The 27,907-nt window shown below is 31.5% G+C and overlaps 2 protein-coding genes across 3 annotated transcripts in view; one reads left to right on the top strand and one right to left on the bottom strand.

The window, feature by feature from the left end:
* Positions 1-1,870: 1,870 nt before the first annotated feature.
* Positions 1,871-22,375, bottom strand: LOC132734158 (proteasome maturation protein-like). The gene is made up of 6 exons (XM_060720874.1): positions 22,305-22,375; positions 8,739-8,824; positions 7,360-7,420; positions 4,242-4,343; positions 3,375-3,468; positions 1,871-2,131 (listed from the first exon to the last, which is right to left on the bottom strand). The coding sequence occupies exons 1-6, from the start codon at positions 22,305-22,307 to the stop codon at positions 2,064-2,066; spliced, it is 414 nt and encodes a 137-aa protein (XP_060576857.1). The 5' UTR covers positions 22,308-22,375; the 3' UTR covers positions 1,871-2,063.
* A 138-nt stretch (positions 22,376-22,513) lies between these two features.
* LOC132734157 (vascular endothelial growth factor receptor 1-like) overlaps positions 22,514-27,907 on the top strand; it is an 89,176-nt gene continuing 83,782 nt past the window's right edge. For both annotated transcript variants that reach the window (XM_060720872.1, XM_060720873.1), the window contains exon 1: positions 22,514-22,977. In XM_060720872.1, the coding sequence (XP_060576855.1) occupies positions 22,893-22,977 (85 nt within the window). In that variant the 5' untranslated portion in view covers positions 22,514-22,892. The remainder of the gene's footprint in view (positions 22,978-27,907) is intronic.

Raw genomic sequence — 27,907 nt, forward strand, 5'->3', positions numbered from 1 at the left:
AGCATTTGTATAAGTAATTAATTATTATATACATGTAACCTTTGGCTTGCCAGTGAGAACAGATTCAACCTATGCAACTAGTACAGACCAAAATCAGCAGGCACATCAATTAATTATGTATGTGCTATCTGTTCATGGTCTTCACTGTTTGCTATAAAAGTACATACATTGTATATCAACTTTCCTTAAAACTGATGAATTGTTTTATCCAGATTGAAAGATGGTCAATTCTATCTTAGATATTTAGAGTGTTATGGTAGTCTTACTGTAATGCTTTTCTAACATCGGCCAATATCGTAGCAAATTGTGTTTTTTTCTGGAACTTAATTATATATGTCGAATAATATATTTATTATCTATAACTTTATTAGCGGAATATGTATTTATAAGTTGTATTGGATCATGTATCTAACACTTGCCAACAATATCCATAGATAATTCTTTTTTTGGTTTGTTTTCACATATAATAATACTTAATACTATCAATATAATTATTTATGGTATAAGAGATCTTCCATTATAGACTTTTCACTTTATCAATATATCATCAAAATATTTGAAAAATCCAATTGTATGATGTGATGGTTTGTATTGATCTCATTCTTAAATTAAAATTCTATGAATTTTACAGAAATTTATTGTCCTGGCATTATTTTACATAACATTGTATTATCAAGGTTTTTATATTGTAAGTTTTCTTTTCTCCTTTTATGCATATAGCGTCACAACTTCTTTTATAACTTGTTCTTCCCTTAACACATACCGCTATCAAGATGTAATTTTCGTTTTCATCTTAAAACTTCATGCATGTAGGGATGTTTTTTTTTTTTTGTATATATATTATCTCTTACATGCATAATTATGGAGTTGTAAGTTTTCTTGCCATTACCTCCTTTCGTATACATTTTCTTTTTTACTATCTCGTCTTATGTGCAACAACAGTCCTCATCCCTTGTCATCTTCGTTTATGCACATAGGTTTACATTTCATATTATACATAACATAAAACACTTCAGTTTCTTCTCATTCACTATCCATAGACTCTACCATATTATTGCCTCCAATGTCAAAGTATCCAGCAATTATTGTATTCTGTGCATACCAGCAGCTGCAGTGTTGACATATTTATGCGGCCACTATATAGCTGGGCATATCTAGGCATAAATATCCATGTAGTCTGGCTAGGCTTCATACCATTTGCTGTTCACTTTAAGCATTTTGATATCAAAATCCGTTCAACCATTACCATGCCAAATATCTTATATGGACTTGTCCATCTTTCAAGCTGGACTGAACTGTGTATCATATTTAGAGAAAATTTCAAAATATGTATCAACTGAATAATGTACAGCTGATACCATGACCAGACAGACAGACAGTACAGACATGAAAACTGATCTTGGTCTGCACTGGTCACACAAGTAGAATCAGTCACAACCAGCAGGTTCAGTGTGAAATCAACAACACATCGTTTAAGTTTATAGCATGGCAAGTCCATAGAACAGATTTAGCATGGAAGGGTTATGGAACTTTATTTAATAAAGGAAATTTAAGTAAAATATTTCATATTTGATAATACAAACGAGAGCTGTCCATAAGACAGCATGCTCGACTTTTATGTTCTTGTCAAGAAAAGGGGCATATTTCTGTAAAATGAAACTTAAAAAGTATGGGACCTGTGTCCAACATATGAGATGATCACAGAAGACAAGTTTGTGAAGTTTCAACCCATTCCCTTGAATGGTTTTTGGAGATATCAACTCAAAACCTTAACCAAAATGTGATGATAACACCGACACAGATGCTGGGGTGAGTGCAATAGGTCAAACTATTCTTTGAACAATCAAGTTAAAAATAATAAAGTCAAAACAAAGTTTTATTACATTTAATATGCTCCAGACAAATGAGAGAACACATACTAAACACAGGCAACCTCCAATCATTCACAGTTTCATAACAAAGGGAGCTAATCCACTTAATATCAGTCATAATTTTAAGAGTTTACTCCTTTTCATAACTTATGGAAATTAGGTCATGAAATGTATGTAAAAGTTTGATGAAGATCACAGTAACTTCAGATCCTTTTCTATCTGTAAATGAGGCATCTGCATGTTCATTCTCTCATCCCCATCTGAAATGATATACAATTTGAATCAAATGTTTAGGAATATTTATCTTAAAATAGCATAAAATGTAACACAATCCAGAACAACTCTCTTGTAAATCTAATTTCAATCCAACCACGAAAAGTGTGAAAGACTTCTCTTCACATGTAAACCCCCTAGCAAGTCACTTGTCAGAGACCTTTGGTCAACCCTGAACAGTGAGAAACAATCTTACATGTTAATTGGCCGGCGACAGGAAACCAACTCTTACCATATATAGAGCTAATACTCCTTCATAATGAAGAGTTATTGCAAAAACACATATCAATTAACCTTAATTTTCAATAGACCTACTTGAAATGTTTTAAATCTACTTCTTTTATGAACACTTGTAACAACGTATTGTAAAGGAACTATACTCGCTTCCGGGCTTAATTGTTTCATTGTTAGTATTTTCCCGCCGGCTTAAAATAGGTCACTGCTGAAGGATACAATCTGATGATGTATCAACTTGAGCTTAAAAGTATAATAGTGGAACAAATTTATTGACTAAATCCTGTAATTATATAAAATCCTAATGTTAAAATCAAATTCCAAATTTTAAAAATTTTAAGTTGCATCATAAACAAGTGCAAATAGGCAGTGGTAGCCAAATGATTTCAGGTGTCTTGCTACAGTAAATAGACATTGTGAACTCAAGCCAAACTGGGGTCAGAACTATGTTCCTCTTTATGACCCAAGTTATGCTTAAAGGAACTCCACTGAGGTTTTTTGACATGTCGAGACTGGAAGTTGTTTTCTGAGACAAGAGTACTAATTGATGTAGGTGTAGACCAATAGCTTGTGTGCAAATTTTCAGGTCATTTTTTACAAAGAATCATTTGTACTGTGTAAAATGACCCAAAAAATAAAAAGTCTTACAACGCTTTTCACTCTAAACCTGCTAATAATCACACATATACCGATTTTCACTTACATTTCTTTGTTGTCCTTTGTAGATATTCCCATTTTAAATAATACATTAAAATTTTTGATATCTGTAAGTTTTGCAAATTTTATGTTTTTAAGTCTTCGGACCTCAGTGGAGTTCCTTTAATTTTTAAGGAAGCAGACTTGACAGCTGCTTAAATAAACTACTTTTATTCATAATCAAGCTGAACTAAATAAGACCCTGAGTAGAAACAGCAGGACCTTTTATAACCTGGCTGGGTAGCCCAGTTATAAGAAATATACATAACCAAAACTCTTACCAGCATATTGATTACTTACAGTTAAATATATCATCAAACTCTATAAGTTCATCTCTGCCAGTCAAACTATCTTCTAGGATGTTAGAGCTAGGTAGTCCTGGTAACCTCTTCATCTAAATATAATTATATATATGTATATAACAAATCTTTGTTTAGTAGAACTGGGTATATTTTTTTTAATTCAATATATATTTATTCAAAGAAATCTAAACAAATGTAATAATTAAATATAGTTTTTGTTGTCACACAGCATTGTTAGTCATACATGGCAACTTTCCAGCTTTACTGGCAGGATAAAGTCCCTTGCAGGATTTAACCCCACAGTCTTGTGGAGAAAGTGTTTTAAAAATGGCAATCTTAACCAAACAGTTAAACATAACTATAACCCAACCTAATGTGAGTGGTGGTGGTGTTGATAGTTTTCACTCCGGATCACGGCAGTAAGTCACATTGAATTTACCAGATCACGGTTCAGCCACTTCATCGTTCCTGGGCAGGCAGTCAAGCAGTTTACCAGTACTAGTTGCCTTCACTTTTGCAAAGAACTGATAACTTCTGTACATACAAGAGCAGAGGTACAGTGTGAATGACCATAGAAAGGATTTCATGAATCAATCACAATGAAAGTGACCTGCACCATCCAGGAATCGAACCTGGGTCGCCCGATTCACAGTCCAACGCTATAGAGCTAACCGAACGGCTTTACCTAATGTGAAACAGCAACGTTGCAGATTTAAAGGAGAGACATTGCAGACCAGTCTAAATCTAGAGCATCTCAATGGTTGATTCAAATTTGAAATCTTAAATTGACCAATAAAAATGCAGCATTATTTCGACTGGTTCTCCAATTCAAATTTATAATCACAGAACCTAGTCTAAATTTTACCTTTCTAACAATATTGTGCTCCATCTGTAGTTTGAGTGGGGCATGGATACCTTGTGTATTTCTCAGCATACCAAAATCCATGGCCATCTTGTTCTCTTGCCACTGTGAATATACATTATATCAACATTTAGATTGCACCTATGCAATTAGCACCTATGCAATTAGTGCAGACCACGAGTAGTCGACATGGCACATCCATGCCATCTGATCATGGATGCACTGGTTACTATTTAGTTAATAAATGTTATGAAATTTTCTCTGAAAAAGATGATTTTTTCCAAATTGAGGAATGGACTAATCCATTTAAGATATTTAGCTTGGTACAATCACACATCCTACCAATTACTGATGTCCCCGTCAGCTTCAAAGCCTTTGCAGGGATTTTAATATATCATAATGAGAGTACTTTGCCAGTGACTTTAAGCAATTATCCATGAATGCCATAAAAATTTATCAAACCATTTAAATTCTAACTTTGTAATAATAAAATGCAAAGCTAAGTCGAAAATTCATATCCTTTTCATATCAATTAACTTTTAAAATTCTCTTTAAATAATAAGTACTTAAAATTTTAACCTTTGCCCCCACTCTTTAAGTATAATAAACATGACCTGTTCACCTTCACTTAATAATAACACTGACACTGGAGTGTTTATAACAATAACTTCATATTACTTCACCCAATGTCACACATTCTTTATTTTCCTGTTAAGATTTTTTACTTAAGTGAATGACAAAACATCTTAGATTTAATTGTGAATTAAAATTGATATATGCACTCTCTAAATCTTTCAAAGCTAGATCAATACTAGTTTGCTATTAACATTCTGACAATTCTCAAGATTTTTAGGACCAATTGTTTAAAACAAATTATGATTTCTATCAAAGTATAGTCCATAAAATGTCAAATGTAAACAAGAGATCAAAATATCCATATTGAAATACATGTACCAACTTTACAAGTGGTCTGACTGTATACTATTATTTCATTGTATATTTCGTAAGTGAAGAAATGTTGGCAATGATGGTACAAAATATATTATATTATCTTCAGGCTTTCTACTGCCTCTACCAAAAAAACTAGGGAAAAAGTAGGGAATTTTTTTACCAAAAAGTAGGGCAAAGTAGGGATTTCTGATGTTAAAAAGTAGGGATAAAGTAGGAATTTCTTACCGTTTTAGTTAAGACTTACCATCACCAAGACCACATCAGGCTGTGTGTATCTTTAGTTCAGTCCATGCTTGAAAGACAGGCACCTGAAATTGTTTTTTTATTTCTCTTTAAATATAAGTGCACCAATACAAAATGTTATTTACAATGATAAGGACAAATATAATCAGCGAAACAAACATACAATGAGTATATCTAGCACATAGTTTTAAGAACATTCACATTAGTAAGGCGAGAGCCACTAGATCCTAGTCTGTTACATAGTCAAGGTAATTGCAAACAAGCTGTGAATATCAACACCAGGATGTACACTTAAAGCTTTATGAACAGGACTGCATGTTAATGTATGAGCTACATGTACATGTAGGTTAAACTGATGTATATTCATGTTAATATGTTGCATAAAATTATAATATATTGCAAGGGCAAAGACTATGTCAAGCATGCCACAGTGTAGTATTTTAAGGAACAATCTCACTACAACAAGAGGTACAAGTAGGTTACATGTATGCATGCTTTAGTACACTGCCAAATGTTAATGTTAAATGTTACATGTACATATACATACAATTTGTGATTTATTTGCCAAACATGCATAGTTACACCTGTAAATACAATCTAGCTGAGAAACAAGCCTAACCCAAGCTTGCTACCAGATTGTTGTGCATTATTGCCAACAAGACAATGAAATGATTTGAATTTTTAAGACCTGTCATTTTCATGATTAAGTTTAACATTATATCATGTTGTGACAAAATGCACAACCGTCTGATGGATAGTGATGAAGCAATACCAAGGTATTTGCACATGTTAGATTTTTGTTAAGTGGCAATTAAAAGCTTGGAATCTAAATTGATAAGTCACACTGCTGCAACTCTACTCAGACACAAGAGCAATTGGTCAATGCAGTGTTTGATACCCACAGCTGCCAATGCTTTAATCACATTTCAATGTTTTATTTAAACCTTGTAAATTTTTTGATTGATGTCTTTGATTAAAAAATACAAGTAACATGTACATATATGGTCTAACAGACATGGGGAAAATAACACAAATACAAATGAAACCAATAAAAAATATGTTCTTTTGAATCAATACAGCATGGCAACTGTGGAATCCCTCAGCTAATGCATCATTGGTAATATTTATAAACCTAATTAAATTTAGACATTAATAAGCACTTGGCAGTGTCAAACTAGACTGAAGCATGCATTCATTTACAAGAGGAACATGGAAATTATAAAATATTTATCATTTAAACAATCAGTATGGTTTCATGTATTTACCTCATAGCCAGAATGTTGCTGAATGTTTTGCCAAGGCACCATGAGTCTTTCAAGGATGGACATCACAAGGAGACACACACACACACCTGAACTACTCATCAATTGCAACTGAAAATACTACTGAAATACCATTTTAAATATCTTCTTTTTTTTCATTTCATTTCAAAATGAAAAAGTAGGGATAATAGGGCTATTTCAGAAAAAAGTAGGGCAAAGTAGGGATCAAAAGAAAAAAGTAGGGAAAAGTAGGAAAAGTAGGAAAAGTAGGGACCAGTAGAAAGCCTGTATCTTATTTTTCTATTAGAAAATAAATACACTCATATGACCAGTGCAGACCAAGGTCATCTGGCACATCCATGCCATCTGTTTATGACTGTCTGCACTGTTTGTGATTCAGTCTTTACAAATTTTGAAATTTTCCCTTAAGCAATGAATGGTTTTGTCCAGAATCAAAAAATAGACAAGTCCATTTAAGATATTTAAGGAGGTGAATGTTAAGATGAAATGAGAGCACTGACAATAGCTTCAAAACAAATAAATATCCAGTTTTGGTATTTCAGAAAGTCTCTTCATTCAATGTTGCCTAGCAAAGATGAATTGAACTTAAAATATTCACACTTTACTATTTACAATATACTGCAGGTATTTACATTGACACCTACATGTTTTTCTGAGTATTCCAATGGATGGACAGCACTGTTTCCTCTCTGTGCATTCTGAAACCTGCAAAAACAAAAATGCAAATTTTCATGAATCATTACGTCAATAAAATTGTATAATTTTATACTTGACAAGTATTGACAAATAAAAAATATTTATAAATTAAGAAATAAACAGTAAAAGATACAGTTCATCTGCATGGCTGATCCCGCACAATATTTTGTAACTTGTCAGTACCACTTGTCACACCAATGTACACTTCTCAAAATAAATCTAACCTTGGCTGAATGGTTTACAATCTTCGTATTAAGCACTGCAACCTTGGACAAATTGCTGTAAAAAGATTTCAAAGGGAAGCGGCTGCCTTGTGGTAAAGGTGTTTGCCTCTTAAACCCAGGGACCTCGAGTTCACAGGCTGTTCAGATGACTGAATCACAATCATGGTTTCCCATATAAAACTGGCCAAAAATATTTTGTAAATGGGAGAAAAGGTGGAAAACTCTTGTTTGTGTTAAGATCTATAAACTTACAATTAACCTTGCAAATGATTCTGAATATCACTAACAATTCAAAAACAATATTTCTGTACAATGACTATCATTTCCAGCTACTTCACTCAGAAAATTTTTACTTTTCAGATCAGATATTATATAGAAGGGGAAAAACTGTAGGTATTAAAGTTACCACACATAAAGCAGTCGATTCTTTGGATAAACTTTATTGCTAAATTGCATATCAATCATATATAATCATGGGGGGGGGGGGGAGTCTTTTCTGACTATATTTTAATTAACTTCAAATGAACCTGTTTGATAATATGGTTTATATCTCCAACTAAATGATGTGCTGCCAATTTTGTGCTTTCCAACTTTTAGTATCAAGTTTAATGTTTGTAGTAAAAATAAAGATTTCCTTTTCATACAGGTGCATGAAAAGCAATCTTTCTATAAACCAGATGAGAAGGAAAAAACACTTGCCATTAAACAGGATACCAGATTTTAGCATTAAATTTTAAAAGTTGATAGAAGATGCCTAATTCTGTCATCACGACCTTGACATTTGATCTACTGACCTAGAAATTTTTTTTCGAAATCTTTTCTTAATGCAAAATTTGCCAGAGAACACTAAGGGCTATCAATGTCAACAAGTTTCACAATGCAAACTCAACCGAAGATACCTAGTTTTCAGCTAAATCTAAGAAACTGCTTGACCTAATGACCTTGAAAAAAAACCCCAGAAAGTTAATAAATGTATATACATGTAATTTAAATAAAAAAATTTTGTTACACCATTAAATGTCATAGAAAGTAGGTGTGAAAAGTAACCAATACACCATTGTTTTACCATTTTAGGACAATAGTTATGGCTTTTTACTACATACCCATGCAACATCATATCAGGAACACCCATGTTTCCCTCTGGTAACTTTATCTGGAAAGTGCCTTCCATATCTGGTCGTATTGAAGCCTGAAAATAGAATAAAATGTATGTCTAAATGATTTAATAAATTACCTCCCTTTTATATATAAGCTTTATTTATAATCTCCCTTTCATTTAAATACTTTAAAAATTATCTCCTTTTCATTGGAAAGCTGCATATGTTATCTCCATTTCATTTAAAAGTTTCATATATCATCTCCCTTTCATTTAAATTATCTCCCTTTCATTTTAAAGTTTCATATATTATCTCCCTTTCATTTAAAATTTTCATATATTACCTCCCTTTCATTTAAGTTTCATTATCCATAATAGCTCCCTTTCATTTAAAAGTTTCATATATTATCTCCCTTTCATTTCAGCATCACCCATTATCTCCAATGTCTTTAGTTAACCCTTGCATAAAACATTATTCCACTTCTATTATATGAATACTTCTTGAAACTGAGAAACAAATAAAATCCCCTTTGAAACTGGGCACTGCCTCTGACATTGGAACTGAGGCTGCCCCTTGATATCATAACTGAGGATGCACTCTGACATCAAAACTGGGAATCCTTTCTGAAATTAGAATTTTGGACCCCCCTCTGTTTCACACCAGATCTCATTAATGTAAATTGCAATTTTCAATGCATACAATGCCAAAAACATGTTTGCATGTAAGTTTGAAGTTTGTAGGAATTCCAAAATTACAAATATAGCTCAGAAAATTGTTGACACAGCTTGTCTTCAGCAGTTTTCATTGTGTTCAAATGCCGAGAGGTTTGGACCTGCCACAAATATTTCAAATTCAGCAAAACATTGCAATGACATAACCAGACTGGCAGTGCATCTAGAATGAAAATATGTAGAAACAACTTTTTTGAATAATGCTAAAAATTTCTCACAGACTTTTTGTTGAAATTTAATAAAAATCCAAACAAATAGAAATTTTAATCAATTAAATATATGATCAGATGCATTCATACCCCTAAATTAATATACCTTAACCCTGCTCATCCAATATAAGGCATGGTATAACACCAAGGTCAATATGTTTCTGGAGTCTGGGAATCAAGATGTCTCGCTGCAGTCAGTCCTTATTTCATGTGTTTTTTTTTTACTTTTGTTAAATAGTAAAATTTCAGTCACAGTGTCAGGACAATATATACTGAGCTTTGTTCTACGCTTAATTGTTTTGTTATACTATATCAGTAGGTAATTAGATAAATTTTAATTTTCTCGATTTCACACCTGAATACTAATTAACCCGTTTCATGTACCAGTAATTGCCATCTCTACACATGTGTTATTTGGAACAGCCACAAAATACAGACAACATCAAACAAATTTTTTTAACTGGTCAAAAAACATGCCAAACCAAGAACTTAAATTCAAGAATCTTATGTTTGTTGAGCTATTTCCCTTCATACTAACAAGCTTACTTGGGTAGTTGTGTCATAAAAACAGTAGACTGGTTATTATCCAATGTTGCAGTAAGATTTTAACGAACTAACATACATAATTATTGCACCATAAAGCTCATTTTGCAAACAAATTTGAAAATATCCTCATTTATGTAGAATGTCCTACTTTCAAAGAAGTGAGAAGTCCTTCAAACTTGATTTGACCTGGCTCTAAAAGTAAGACCAATCACCATCAGTTTTACCATGTCAGATTAACTAAAGTAATTATTAAACATTTTTACAGGCAAAGAAAAGCAGTCATCGGTGCTTCAATTTGAAATTTTGTGTAAAAAAAGTAAGCCCTGAGGTTATCATATTATTAAGATATAAATAAAATACTAGAATTCAGAGATGAGTTGTATTTTTAGCTTGCTTAATGTATACATATAATATAACACAGGTTTGACTGTGATCATTATATATCATTACCCCTCCCATCTTTGATTTACTTAAAACGTGCCAGGGGTATAAAAACCTACACCCTCAACCGTTAAACAAATAAAATATACAGACAGGAGATGATCCAACATTTATTAACAACCATCTCTGCTGGATGTAAAGTACTAAACCTTTTCTCGGTGGTCTGTTATAGTAATCAAAGATGATTATATTGAAGCTGTATTGGCAGTCATCTACAAGCATTCGGAGTTTTGTTTTACAAACATTATAAGAATTAATGGTAAATTGTTGAAAGATCTTCCATACACTATACACCTATAACACAGGTGTATACAACTGTTGAATTCTGGCAATAAAATAAACTTATCTATTATATATAAACAATTCAGATCCTAATTCTGAAAGAATAGTAGCACAACAAAACAGTGAAAATTTGGCTGACTGTAAAGACAAGGAAGTAGCATATTGTTTAATATCTTCTTTGAAACAGATTACAGTTTCTAATTCACAGGGTTAAAGCCAAAAGTTAAATAGATTTTCAGCAAGAATTTTTTTACTGGAAATTATATGATTAAGTTTTTTTTTAGGATAATGCATACATCCAACTATATTATCATTCCTTAATGTAACAAATTTCTTCTTCTTCATTATTTCAGATTATTAGAAGAAATTTGTTTGACACTGCCTGATTGATTGTTGATCATAAATAAACTTCATTAAAGAAGTCATTACATATATTTTTTTACAGAGAAAATACCTAAAATTATTCTAATTACACTTGCTTATTTTTGCAAATACTAGAAAATTTTCAAAACACAAAGCCCTGTCTTAGAACATGCATAATTTGAAGCATTTTATGTAAAATTTATTGATAAAAGATGTTACTTTGTAAAAATAGATATACATTCTTAAAAATTGATGAAATTAATTTGTGAAGCAACATACTTATTTATATCATACATAAAATTTGCAGTCAAATTTGAGCTGTTCAAATTCAGCTACTGTTACAACCTTTAGACAGCTATCAAATATAACAGCAGTTTTTGAGAAGCTATCTCATGTACTCAAAAAACTGTTTTATATGTAATCTTTGCGAAAAATAATGATACCGAAATACTTGGAAAAAAACATAAAAAAATTGTGAAGTTCTATTACAATGAACTTGATGGGGTATGTATTTCTGCACCTTTACTTAAATGAAAATTAAAATTATTTAATCAACACAGGCATAATAATTGACTTGGTGTACCAACAGGAATATCACTTTCATAACTAAATAAATACAGCATTGACCCCTGACAATTTACAGGGATTTTCCCTTGTTAATCCCCAAAGGGTTTTTTAACAAAATTTTTTGAATTTTTTCTTTTTGGTCAAAAAAAAAATTCTGTAAAAAATTTTAACATTTAAGTGACCAAAAAAACATTTTAATTTTTAAAATGAAAGGAGAGTTCTTTTAAGATTTTGAAAAAAGGAGAAAAAGGTCAAATTTTAAATTTTTTGAAAATTGTTAAAAAAAAAAATAAAAAAATGAAAAAAAAACCTAAAGTTTTAAATTTAAAAAATAATAATTTTTTTTTATAAATACCAGAACTTTTCCAGATCTGATTAAATATTTACAGTGCAAACAGGATATTTCTGTTATAATGTAACAGACACCTGTTAAGCAAGTTGTGCAAGCTGAATTTAACATTAAAAGTACTGCATGCATTCAAATTCCCTTCCAAATACTTAGTCATTTCTTAAATTATATTTATTTACAATAGAAAGATCCAAATTCAAAGTAGTCAAATTGCCAGACAATATTCAATGCCAACAAACAATGATGCCAGACTTGAATTGGGAAAAAACTCACACAAACTAACTTTTACAAACAAACATTATGATGCCAGACTTGCAATATAAGGACCAATAACTTTTACCAACAAACAATGATGCCAAACTTGCCTTTGTAAGGACCAATATCTTTTACCAACAAACAATGATGGCAGACTTGCTTTTGTAAGGACCAATATATTTTACCAACAAACGATGATGCCAGACTTGCAATGAAAGGACCAATATCTTTTACCAACAAACATTGATGCCAGACATGCTTTTGTAAGGACCAATATATTTTACCAACAAACGATGATGCCAGACTTGCTTTTGTAAGGACCAATATATTTTACCAACAAACATTGATGCCAGACTTGCAATGTAAGGACCTATATCTTTTACCAAAAAACACTGATGCCAGACTTGCAATGTAAGGACGAATATCTTTTACCAACAAACATTGATGCCAGACTTGCTTTTGTAAGGACCAATATCTTTTACCAACAAACGATGATGCCAGACTTGCTTTTGTAAGGACCAATATATTTTACCAACAAACGATGATGCCAGACTTGCTTTTGTAAGGACCAATATATTTTACCAACAAACGATGATGCCAGACTTGCAATGTAAGGACCAATATCTTTTACCATCAAACATTGATGCCAGACTTGCAATGTAAGGACCAATATCTTTTACCAACAAACATTGATGCCAGACTTGCTTTTGTAAGGACCAATATATTTTACCAACAAACGATGATGCCAGACTTGCAATGTAAGGACCTATATCTTTTACCAACAAACATTGATGCCAGACTTGCAATGTAAGGACGAATATCTTTTACCAACAAACATTGATGCCAGACTTGCTTTTGTAAGGACCAATATATTTTACCAATAAATGATGATGCCAGACTTGCAATGTATGGCATTATATCTTTTACCAACAACATTGATGCAAGACTTGCAATGTAAGGACCAATATCTTTTACCAAAAAAACATTGATGCCAGACTTGCAATGTAAGGACCAATATATTTTACCAAAAAAACATTGATGTCAGACTTGCAATATAAGGACCATCAAACATTGATTTCCGGCTTGCAATGAAACATGCAATATCTTTAACCAAACTGCACTTGTGGCTCTATCAATGAAGGCCATTTTCATTTTTATTATCTTATATTATCTTTTATATTATCATTAAAAATAAATTGAGCGACACAACATCATATCATTTTAATGAAATTTCATTATACTTCTGACTGAGGCAATAATTTCTTATCACTTTTTTTCCTCTCTAGCAACCTAGTAACCTAGAGAAAACAAAATTCTTTAAAATCAGTTAAAACTTAAAGTACATCTTCAAAGAGCGAATAATTTAGTGCAATTTTGCACAGGGGTTACTTTTTCAAAACTTTTTTTTTATTCCAGAGCAAAATATAATTCATTAAAAAAACAAACAAAAAAAAACAGAAAAAAAACAGCTGTAAAATATTCTGAACTATTTCAAACTAGCCTAGTTACCAACCAAGAGAAAATTTATCATGATCAGATCTTACAAAAAATTTCAATATTCAGATCTCCAGCTTTTTCAATCAGACACTTTAATAAAGCCATAAATTCTGTAACAATCAGAATTTTCGCCTACTTTTCGATGTTATGTTTCAAAATTCTGAAACAGATTTCAGTTTTTTTTGTTTCTTAAGTGAAAGATTTAATTATCTATTTATGCTATTTTCTTTCCAACATTAAAATAATTGAAGATCTGGGATTGTCTGGAGTGCTAAAATTTATGAAGTTAGCAAGACTCTAGAATCTATAGCCTACATTTTGAAATAAGTCTTTACTTTTATTTTTACTGTAAAACAATGATTTTCATTATATAATAAAAGAATCTCTCATTCAGTTTAAAACAGGTAGAAACAAATATTTAAAAGCACTGAGAACTTGGCACAAAGTTACCAAATGATTATTATACTTTAAAAGATCATTAAAATGATCATCCTGCCATATTTTTTGTTTATTAATGGTACAACATGCAAATCTATATATAAATTAAAGCGTGAAGCATTATATTATCTTCTTGTAGTGCAATTTTTTTTTTTCATTAACGTCAGAGCAGTGCTTACAAATACAAAGCTAGGTTAATCTATTTAAGAAATTCAGCAGGTTTAAGAAACTTTATCACTATATTAATGTATGGCTGGCTATGCATCAAACTTGAGGTTATATTCTGAGTTCTGTCTCAAATCCTGGGATTTTCATCCATTGGTCAGTGAGTGTACATTGCAGCAGTTTCTGACCAATCAAATACCTGATTTCAGTTTAAACTCAGAGAATTTCTTTATAACCTTGGAACCTAGACAGCCATTTTGTTAGTGTATGAAAAATCTTCAAAATGTGCCCTCTTGCAGTTTTTTCATGGTTCACTATTTTAGTATCATGTTAATGGAAAGTAGTAAATACAATGTATACTAAATAATCAAGAAATAGGCAATTAAACCAAAGTTAGGGAAATTTTAATAAGGAAAATAACCATTTTATATTTTTTTTCATTTCTCATTAAAATAGAACGTTATTATCTCTATACTAAGTATTTTACTCAATGATTGGCAGCCAGCACATGTTTACTATGATAATGAGAGGCAATCAAAATGTGGCGGGTGGTTACCTGAGGTTTTACACTGAGCTATACCATACTACTAAACTCATGTCTGCCAAAACAATTAAACACCAAAATGATAATTTTCTCAGAAGTATAGATCTAAAGCAATCATTTGACTGCTGTTAAGCCATAATTAAGACTCTAACAAAATCACTTTTTTTTTGGTCGAGTTTTTTTTATATCACATCTAAGCTGTAATGACCATATTGTGACTTAGAGCTGTCATTGATTCTGTGCAAAGCATATCAACGATATATCGATATCAAGTGACTAAAATCAACGATACACCGATATATCGATAATATCCTAAACTCACTTGTCTGTCATTCACTTTCATACCTGTTTCAATGATTTCAGTCAAAAACATGTTCTGTACAGTGTCTTGTCCACTGCATGATTTTTTCCAGACAATATTATTTGTCACCATTGCTATGAAATAATTCCACTATATAACAAAAGCATAACATTAGATATAAATAACTGTTTCTGCATATATTTTGGGTGAATTGTATAATTTCTAGACATTTAATTTATAAGTCAAAAGTATCGATTTTTTAAAATGTGTATCGATTATTGATCGACAAAAAAATATCAACGATACATCGATATTGTCGATATCGATGACAGCTCTATTGTGACTTTCCTGCTTTACTGATGGATGAAGACCTTAGGTGTCACTATGCCCTATTTCAAGCAAAGGCTGTCATCTAACTCTAACCACTGAACTTCTGTAAGCAAACTGAATAGTTTCCTCACATGCTCGTCTCTTATGGGATGAACCACAGCAGTAAAAGCAAGTATGAAGAAGTCGGTATTCTAAACCACTCAGCCTAATATTCACTAATAAGCATTTAATAATGCCCAAATGAAATTCCCCTAACAATGATGAAAAGTTTTGACCAGATTTTCTAAGATATAATATAATTTTAACCCTTACCATGCTAAACATCTTAAATAGACTTGTCCATCTTTCAATCTGGTCTAATTCATCCTTTATTTCCTTTCTTTTTGTTGGATTTTACATCTCACCAACACACAGTATAGGTCATATGGCAACTTCCCAGCATTTACTGGTGGAGGAAGATCTCAGATGCCCTTCTGTTTATGCAACTGAGTAGATTACAAGAACCACACGTGTTCTGAGACTCTTCACCATTTTTAGGGGAATTTCAATATATCTACCAACTGTATAGCAAACAGTGTAATTTGACAGAACACCACAAATATGACAGTAACTGAGTAGATCTTGGTCTGAATTGGTAAAGCCGGGTAAATATAAAAAAGGAAGATAGTACTTTAGATAGTCCAGGAAGAGAAACTAGATATCAAAATATTTTCATTAATAACTCTTCTAACAATTATCAAATTTGGGCCAAATTATCACCATACATCTATACATTTTTACACATTAAGAAAATACTGTTATCTATCATTTGTGTCTAGGGGTAAATGGTGTATCATTTCTAGGAAAAAGGCATGCTGAACAAAATGATTTATTCCATAGGTAGTTCCTGGAGTAAAAATTCTGAGGTAAATAGATTCATGTCAGAAATAAGGTACATAGTAATTTATTTGGAATCTTATCACATAATTTTCTGATGTTATAAAGAGAAATATCTTGCAAGTCCATTAAACAAAGAGGTCCACTTCCAGGAAAGCAAGTCAGGTTTACCAGGAAATTATGTGTAACACTTTGACTTCTTAACACCCCACACCCTATTTTGATAATGCTAATTCTTTGAAAGTTTGTTAAAATTGGGTTCTCATTCTTGATTGTTGTGTGTTGAATTTTTATAAATAATACCTGTTTCTACCTGCTCAATCTGAAACAACACCGCTTCCACTGCCCCTCCCCCTCAAAAAAATAAAAGCCCAGCCCAACCCCATCCCAAGCATAATCATAATATATATTATTTGCAGACCGTTTTATTTGTGTTTTTATCTCATAATGACATGTTTTATTTTATTTTTATGACAATTCATATTCTGGCACAAGTTATTTAAAGTTAAATGCCATGCAGATACATCTAACATCATCATATCATCACTAGGTCATGCATGTAAATCATATTCAAGGTTTTATTAATAGCACGGTATCCAAAACCAACTTTAACTCTTACCCAGCTCACGACCAGAGCCTTTGCCACCAGTATAGAGCCAGGCTAGTCTGCATAACAGTATTGTGTATCCAGGCTCTAGACTGTTGGATGACCAAGTTCAAATCTTCATCATGATATCCCTTAATCCATGCGATGAGATATTGAGCTATTTTGTGTATGGGCACATCTAGAAACCAGATTCTAACCCAGAACGAAAATATATCAGAATCTAGCTTTGGCATGTCAATATATTTTGATTAGATATCCCCAAATTAATAATGGGCTATTAAAAAAAGTGGGACAAGCACATTTAAATAACAGTTCAACATGTTATTATAACTTACATTAAATACAGAAAAAAATCAAAGACACATAATGTTATGACCTATTTAAAAAAAACGCACACATTGATAAGAAGCGCGTGTTTTATGACATTTTAGATCAGCTAATCTAGACGGCACCACACCAGTGCCGATGCCAACAAGACAATTACCCTTTTCATACTGGCGTATAAACTTTAATCATATCTTGACCCGAAAAGTGTATCATAAAAATTACTGTATCACAAAAACCACCATTGAGTGATTTATCTACTAGATTCCAATGCTACTGTTTTCTTTCATCGAATCTCTGAACTTCAAAACCAATGAATCCACCTAAAACTGAAAGAATAGGGATGTGGTGTCTTGGCATAGTGCCAAGTTTGATTAAAGCTAGATAATATAGGTAAATTGAGTATAAAACTTGTGTAACGTCAGGTACAGTCAGGTACGTTTCACAAATAAGCATCCCTTAGCTAATTAAATCATTCAGTTTTTTTTTCTTTGGCGAATATTTCAATTATGCCGATGTTTTGCCAACAAACTTACAACACTCTTCTGACATAACTACAATTTTTTATACTTTAGAAAAGTGATAATGGCCTTTGGATGGTCTGGAGGAACCTATTTAGTCTGTAAGAATCACTTAAATGATTTCTCTACAAACCTCACTTGCCATAAGGCTTCTTTCACAGGAGATTTTAATCATCGTTTCTTCAATTATCATTATAGACAGTGGTTACAAAGGTTATTACAATTTTCGTTATTCCTGGTGAGCTTGTAATTACCAACTTTACCATTATACTGCTGAATTTTTATAATACACTTGTGCTGCTGTAAAATTGGAACAGTCCAATGTGATTTTAAGGTATTCAAATAATTCAAAATACTAAAATTTATATCAAACAGAAGAGAGTCTGGTCAGACAGACTTGAATCAATGCTTGTATCATAGGCTGGCAGTGGTAAGATTATCTGATCACCTCTAGAAGTCCAATGATTAAATGAAAATGAATATCCCTGAAGGTGATGGATGCTCCCCAAACATGCACATTTGTCAATGTATTCAATGTACAATTAAAGAAATGTTCTAAATATTCTGTAATATTTGAAAGATGACATAGTCTTAAAAGGGAAGTTAGTATTGTGGTCAAAAACTACTCTAGTCTCCTTTCTTACTTTCTGAGTAAAACGCTGCTCAGACTCTTTCTCTATACAAACCTCTTGCTGCATACAAGTTCCATTATTCCCACTTTCTTTTTAATGTATTAAGACACTTGCTATTTTGTCTAAAATGTGCCAGAAAAGACATAGATCTTGACTATGGAGAAGTAGAGCCACTCCTTGCATCTTCAGTAAGCACATTGGATACCCCGAAGGAGAAGAAGAATGGTACTTCCCTCTACTTTGTTCTCCATTGCCCCCTCTCTAGATCAAAATAGTCTTTGTAAATTTAAGTTTCAATCACACACTTGTTGTGTCAGATTCTACTGAACAGAGACACCTTGCTCCATCTGTCTGTGACCAATATGCTGAATCAATGTTAGCCAGTCTTTATTCAGGATTTGCAATGAGGATTCAGCTGTCATGAATGCCCTCAAGTGGAAATCTTTTCAACCCCAACACTTTTTATGTTGGCTCTGATCTTGACAATGTGTCTGACTATTTGGGCAAAGTTGGTTTTGAAGGGAGAAACTCAGAAAGAATGAACTCCTCAGCTTTGGCCATTACTCTAGAGCTTTAGGGTCTGGTTCAAGCCCTTATTTCAAACAGTTGCTGATTCTACTAAACATGTCAACAACAAATCAAGTTATCTTGTTGCTGCAGAGGCTGCCCAAAGATTCCTCATTCTGCATGTTTCAACAGCAGCTGACATGAGATGGGCTTCGCCAAATAAAACCAGTTCAACCTAATCAAAACCTCACTCAGAAACTGTCTCTAGAAAATTTTCTTTAACTTTCTGCTGATGGCCTTTCTCTGTCTAACTTTTTATATAAGAGAGCATCAAACAAAATAAATTTCCTAATTCCCTTCCAAATGCTGCCCAAAGCTTGACTGTTACTTCAAACACTTATGTAGAAGTTCCAAGTCCCTTTTCCTGATGCCTTACACAGTCTACTGCATGCACTTCCAGCCACTATTACATTTACATGTATTTGTAAACTGTTAGTAATAATAGCATCATATGATATTGTGAAGCTTTTAATGTAATATTCTGTATGGTGAATGATAATGTGATAGCCTAATGTTCAAATGTAAAACTTGCCCATAAAAATAAATGGTTAAATGTGATATTCTTTGTTTTTGTTGACATCTTAAATGCTTTTTAAAGAGTACTGTGTTCAATGAATATCAGAAATGGACCAATAAATGTAAAGACATGGTAACTTTGTGTGAACATAATGTCAACCACACACCTTGGCCTAAAAGAGGTAGCTAGTGCTAGCCCTGAATTGTGTGAAGTTTGAATTAATTACATGTATCATTGATAGTTTTAATGTTTAGAAGTTATACTCAAGATACGCCCCTCCAGATAAGCAATATTTTACATTTTTCAGTATCATTAAGGGAGACAATTCAAACCTGAAAAAGGTATATTTATGGTTCCTTGACACTGCACTTCCTTATCTATCACTGTGTGAAGTTTTAATCAAATTCCTTCAAGTTATTCACTGAACAAGCATCGTTAAGTATTATAAAGAGAAATAATACAAAAACTAAACAATGTAGAAACTGAGTTATAGTTCTTTAACACTGCACTTCCTCTCTCTACAAGTTACAAATGTGTGTAGTTTCAATGAGATATCATTGATAGTTAAGAAGTTATAATACTCTGGACAAGCATTTTTAACTTAAGGGAGATAATTCAAAAGTTTAGAAAGGTTATGATTCTTAGACACTGCACTAAAGTCTTCCTCTCAATGCATTCTAATCTAACTCCCACCAGATGTTGCAAAATGTAGTCATACAAAGTCTGAGTAGGGCCACAGGCCCGTGAGGGCTGAAGAGCTCTTACTTAGATAACATGTATGACTTGTATTATAAGTTAAATTAATGTATGACTTGTATTAAAAGTTAAAATCAATAAAAATATTTGTCCATGTCCAACAAGTTTGAGAAAGATGCTTCGTTACTAAGGTAGCAGGGCGTCACCATTTTGAAAATCTTGGACTGGTTCTATATTTGCTTATATGACAGTACTTAGGCAAAGCCTATGAATTGGGAAGTGAGATAAAAAAAAATTATTCCTTTTTTTTTTAGATTTAAAAGGAAATTAAATTTTTTTTAAAAAAAAGAAAAAATATATAGAATTCTTTACCTATCAGTGAAATTTTTTCAGTATCATTTCATTTTGGACGCCGTAATGGAATGATAAACGGCGAGTATTTTGATAATGGACCAATAGCAACTAATTGATTTACAAGTAAACAATAATAGCCAAGACATTCTCCTTGAAAAGTTCAAATCAGAAGCATTCTGGTTCCCAAACTATTATGTTCAAGATGAAGTGCGCTGGGGACTTGTCAAAATGGAAGCAGTGCATAAAATTCCGAATGACACTTTCAAAACAGAAAAATATGAAATGAACAATTCGTTTTTTATTTGACATTCCCAATCATAGACTTCACAGACACTTGGAATAGACTCTGCCCTTCTCCCCCCTGAATATAAAAAAACTATAAGTATTATCTTTTACAAGAATTAGTTTTAAATTTTTGTTTATATTGGTATGGACAGTTAAGTGTCTAACACTTGAACAAGTTTGAATAGAATTTCATAAAGTTTTTAAAAAGTCAATTTTTTACCAACGCTTCAATTTCCTGAAGATACCTAGCTTTGAAATGTAAACAAAACTCAGAACTGACCTACATATATTTCAAGTATTTATGTTATCGCATGCCATTTTATGCCTGTGTAAATCAGTTGATGCATATATTCTTTTAATAAATAAATGCATGTTATTATCTGATCATACCTTTCCTCCAAGCTTTGCACATTTAATAACATTTTCCTAACCATGTCACATGCTTCTTTACGAATTCATGACGACTGGAATGTTTCCCCATTACAGCGGAAAAATCGCTGGGAAAAGAAATTCAATCGCAACTATTCGGCCCTTTTCGTCAGTCTTCTTGATTTGGTTTTTTTACCGATTAGGGGATGTAACCGCTGCAGGGATTTTGGTTTTGGCATTAATGAAAGCGCAAAACAGTGCCTAAACTCATTACAGTCGTCTCGCATCAAAGGAAAGCGTACATTGTTATCTTAGATGTGTGACCAGGTCGTAATAATATGCAAAAATATTTTGACATACAGTTTGCCCGATAAAAAAAGACATGGTCTATACAAGTGCGGATCAAGAAGGGGACCACGCACATAACCCCAAGTGTCTGTGATAGATTTTGCCTAATTTCATATTATCATTAATGATAGATAGATATACATGGAGCTGTCTATTTATAAACTGAATAAATAATCACTGAATAATTTCAATCCTAAGACTTATTCTCATTATTACCAATTCAGTTTGTCAGTTACTCATCATGTAGCTGTACCAACAAGCGGGTGGGGTAAGGATGATTAACAAGTATTTTTGGAATTTACAACAAATATAATCTTATGAGTGATTAAAACTCATTCTGTTTCAAACAAATATTTCTGTTTTTGCTTATTCATATCAAAATATTAGAAAATTACAGAAAATAGTCCTTAAATTTAAAGTAAATTTATGCTCTGAATCGGCAAATTTTATTTTCTTACCATGTTGATATCCCTGTTTCCTGTCGCGCATGTGCAAACACAGGTGTTTCCCAAATATGACGTCGGCTGCTAGGATTGGAATAGTCGTTAAAAATTTAGATTTGTGCGCCTAACAATTATTTTAAAATTTCCATTTTCAATGACATCTATACAGTTTTATAATTATACATATGATATATCTTTTTAAATTGGTACAAGTGTTATTTTTTTCATGAAATATTAATTTATATTTAATTTTCGATAATTACCGTTCTGTTTATATCAAGTATTAGATGGAACAGCCAATCTTCATTTTAGAGAGGAGGTGAAGTGACTCAAAGGAGAAAATTACAGGAAACATCGAGCTGTTGAAAAATAAATATTTTGTAAGAATTAGTTACTTCAAAATGGAGTAAGGTGAAACGCAGTTATTGTTGTGAATATTTATTAAAATTTTGTGAAATGACACATTGAGAAAATGGTGTAAACATAATGTGAATGTGCCCTAATTGAAGATTACAGAGGAATTAAATATATTTTACCAATGATTTCAATGAAAATATTGTGATAAAAAAGTATTCTATAAAAAGTGCTTTTTACAGTTTTAATATGGATGTAATTCTCGTTCAAGTTTTAGTATTTTTTGCGTCATTATATGCTAGAATTTTATATATTGGATGTGAAGAAAATGCAGGTAGGTGACTGTCTAATTATAGATAAATACATGTAGCATTTTAGGTTGTCGCAAACTTAATTTAGGTTATTTCAGGTGAAATCTTTATCCACATGAAATTTATATTTTTTGTTTGATTTACATTGCAGTATATGCCAGTCTGAAAAGTTACTTGTTGCATTGTTTTCCCTTTTTACAGTTTAGTCTGAGAATTAAGACGCATTTACACTTTTGTAAATTATAATTATACCCAATTTAACATTATAAATATTGATATTTATTGAAGAAGTATTTATATTTAGATATATTCTTATAATGATTTTTCCCCGTATCAATTTACTGAAGAGAAATTTATGTGTTAAGGTGTTAATTAGTTTCTGTTTCTGTATTTAGTAACAGCCAAAAATATCCTTTGATAATTTGAAAATGTAACGCAGTGCATACTTGAGAGCATGTTAATGTGCAGTCATGCATTTATATTGTTATACATGTAGAGTTGTATAATAGATTTAGGTATATACAGTATGTGTACTATCAAAATAACAAAAATAGGTTAAAAAGTAAATGTCCCTCATTAAAGTTTGAAATTTAGGTCAAGTATTAACTTTTTTTCACATTCCAACTTGACAGTGTTAAGTTAACACCTGTTTGTACTAGAGAGACAGAAATAACAAACAAAAACCCGAGAAACCTTTACACAAATTTGGTGATATCAGTGAAAGGCCAGGTTTTTTCTCCCTAGCAAGGTTGATGGATATTTCAAATTGCAAAATAAAAGATGATACATTTTTTTACTGGCATGGCAAACATTCAACTACATGTACATGTGTGTTATGTACATCAGTTTTTGTTAGACACATTTTTATATGACAACAACAAATGTCATGGAGTTGTGACATGTCTATATTGAAATATGGGTGATATTAACATGTGAAAAATAATTGTGAATTGTGACCAACTCTGGAAACTAAGTTTTATACAAAACTTTTTTTTCTGGTATAGGGAAAACTTCCTTTTACCCAAGATAACTTTACAATGAAAATAAGCCCATACTTGTAATATCTTTCAACCAAACAAGTGTATATTATATTAATTGTTTCCTGCTGAATGTTTTTTTTGTTCAAGTTTAAAGCAGGCATATTTAATTTATAATAAATTTAACTTTAAGAAACTTTAGCGTAATCTGACATTTCTAATAAATCAATAATGAGCTAACACTGATCAATAAGTTATATATAAGCAAGGAAGAAAATGTTTAAAGTTTTTAAAAAGAAATTCATTCTTCATTAATTTTGCTTTGATAGGAAATATTAGGAACCAATCACTATAACCATAAATGTTGCGAATTTTTTTTGAAAAATTATATTTTACTGATGTGCGATAATATATATAGTAAATCATTATAAACATACTTAATGTTGCAAATGTCTTTAAATTATATATCACTGATGTGCGATAATTTATGTTTAAAGTTAAAACAGTTTCAAGATGAGTGTGAGATGTATATTATATAATTTATTCTGATTATTTAATTAGTTTGTAATAAAGTTGTTTAATATGTAGTTCAAAGGGTTGTTCATAGAAGTGATGATATTTTATGATGATGTTAATAGAGAAGTGAGAAATGTAGCGCACAGAGAGAATTTCGTTGATTAATATGATAATAATGATGTATACATATAAACTAAAAAATTATCCCATCAGAGTTTTTAAAAATTTTATTTCGATCAAAAGCAGTTTTGTTTTTTTGTGTGTGTGCGTTTTTTTTTTTTACTTTAAAAAACATTCTTGAATCAGAAAGACTCCTGGAAAATCTTATGAATTCATCTATCTACCAGAGTACTCATAAACACATGCCGCAGCTAAGATAGAGGTTATAGATAAGCCGCTGAAGAATACATATATTTTTTGAGGTCTTTATATACCATCCTTGAAGTTCTTCAAGTACTTTGATTCTGATCATAGGGAAACTGAGAGCACCTGCTGGCATATCTTTTACCAATTTAATGACTATTATCAATGTTTGTCAGTCATCGTTGCCCTTGTTTCTTCTTTTTTTCTTCACCAGACTGCTTGTTTTTTTATCTGGCTGGAAATGTTGGGTTTTTTTGCATAGAAAGATGGCAGTTACAAGTAGCCTTAATTCTACCTATGTTACACTTTAAAAGAAAATCTAGGCATTTCTGTTCCTATGCATAATCTTTTATGTAAGAAATGAAGGACCAGCTTTTGCTTTGGATATAATTAATTAACTCTTTAAATCCTTTGTGATAATGTATATTGAAATTATCCAGAAGGAAGCTGGGTCAGATACAGTTTTGAGGCCTAATAGGCTAGTCAATAATTCACCATCAATATTTTTAACTAATATTTATATAACACTTTTGTCAGATTCTAGTAGGTCAACAATTTAATAGCTTAACATCCTGATTCAAATTATATATAAAGAAGTTTATATAATGTATACAGTGTATTTCTAGTTTCATATTTCATTTTTATTGTAATGTATTCAAGAGTAAAATGATAGATGGCAGATATGCATACTTTATGTCGTTAAAGATTAGCACATTTCAATTCATAACAATTTAAAGTGCTATTTCCTAGTTTGTTTAAGGATTGTATATATATCATTTTGTTTATATACTGTAGTTACAAAAATTGCCTTGACTTGACAACTAGCTTTTTATTGTGCATACAAAGCACAAAAACTGTAGCTACCAGAATATATAATTTTAACGCTTTTCTTTTCCAATAAAATACAACTTTGATTTTTTTTGTGCAAATATTTCACTCATTTCTACTTTAAAGAAAATGGTTTTATAATAAATCTATAAAGATTTTATAATAATGACTGTTGAAGATATTACAGACAATTCGCCAGTCCTTTATTGTGAACAAGTTGGGTTTGTTGAGGTGTCCTATTACCACAACGGAATTCCGCGTTGCTTTGATCAATATTTGAAAAGATGAAGAGACCTTTTTATTTTGCAATAATAAATCACAATCATTGTGAAATGATTACAAGTGTGTTTATTTTATGTCACAGAAGTGTCAATCCAAAATATTTAATTCCCATGAATAATGTAGAAAAAGTTGATACACTTTTTTTTCTTTTTTTTTGCTGAACAATAAATCATATGAAATAGAGTATGTGTAAATTGTTTTCAACCAATAGCTTTTAGCTTCAATAAATTTAATGGAATAAGGTATATGTAATTGTTTTTAATTTAATGTCTATAACAAGTGGCATGTATAATTTGTCTTGTGGACCAGTCTGGTTTAGTCTGCAGAATGAGAGCATCAGACTTGTAATAGATATTTGGCTTTATATCTGATTTCCTTCACATGCCCTTCTTCCTGTTCTTCTTTTTGTCCATGAAATACTGTATTCCTCAATGGACTTTCTTTTATCCATGATATACTGTATTCCTCAATGGATTTCTTTTGTCCATGAAATACTGTATTCCTCAGTGAACTCTTCTTTTGTCCATAAAATACTGTATTCCTCAATGGACTATTCTTTTGTCCATGAAATACTGTATTCCTCAATGGACTTCTTTTGTCCATGAAATACTGTATTCCTCAATGAACTCTTTTGTCCATGAAATACTGTATTCCTCAATGGACTATTCTTTTGTCCATGAAATACTGTATTCCTCAATGGACTTCTTTTGTCCATGAAATACTGTATTCCTCAATGGAACAGAACAGAACAGAACAGAACAGAATTTATTGATTTAGGCCACCAGCCCATAACATATACAATTGTAACATTAAAAAGATACAAAGTTATGTGGATACACTCATCAATACATTATAACAATTCACACAAATTACAACGTTAATGATAAAATATAGACGTATCTAAATCAAAACTGCATAATCATCTTTTTTCGAATTGTTGCATGATAAACATAATTGGCAAGACTTTTTATAACATTTTCATTTTTACACGATAATAATATATTCAATTTGTGCTCTGTTGCACAAGTATAATATTTCTTAGCAATATAGTTTGCTCTTAAATCTGCGTATACAGGACAGACTAGTAGAAAGTGAAATTCATTTTCAAATAATCCTAAGGAACATACTTTACAATTCCAATCATTCGTGTTAATTTTTCTATATGACTTTTTAGTCACTTCTAAATGTGAAAGCCCTGAACGTAATTGAGCGTAGCAATGTCTGAATTTCCTGATATTTAAGATAGATATATAAGTTTCCTGGTCATAATTATTTTTAATACGATTATACAATGAGAGACAATCACTAGAATCTAACTTGCTATACCATCCTTGCAAATAATTATCCTTAAGTCTTTGACAAAACAAATGGAGAAACAATCTTTCATTTTGAACTCCTTGGTTCAACCAAACGTGCCCAAACCCATTACTACATAAAAGATGTTCAATTTCATTTGCCCAATTAAAATATTTAGCACATGTTGTACTTGAAAGCATTCTATAACAAATTTTTACATATCTGTCATTAGGTAATTTCAATAATTTGAACCAGTACTTTATGCAACGCATGGCAGATTCTACATAAATTGGATATATAACGACCACAGTCGCCTAATACTACATTATTACTAGATGTTCTATTTACGCATAAAAATCGTTTACAAGCTAAACGATGAATAAGCTCACAATTTTCACGGGGTTTAAAACCCCATATTTCGGATCCATACAGAAGGATCGGTAATATTTTGGTATCAAATAATTTAAAAAATATGTTTGAAGGCAATTGTCCATAATCATACAAAGAAGAAAGTAAAGAAAATAATACTCGTTTAGCTTTCATTGCAAGTTCACTGCTCATAATATTTAACGACATAGTGGATGTAAATGTTACTCCAACATAGGTAAAAGAATTAACTATTTCAAGTTGCTGATTATTATAATAAAAACATTCATTACGCGCTAATCGACTGCCCTTTTTTAAAAACCAT

This window comes from Ruditapes philippinarum, unplaced genomic scaffold (genome assembly GCF_026571515.1).
Source record: "Ruditapes philippinarum isolate M1 unplaced genomic scaffold, ASM2657151v2 ctg2475_1_1_1_1, whole genome shotgun sequence".
In the NCBI taxonomy this organism is placed as follows: Eukaryota; Metazoa; Mollusca; class Bivalvia; order Venerida; family Veneridae; genus Ruditapes; species Ruditapes philippinarum.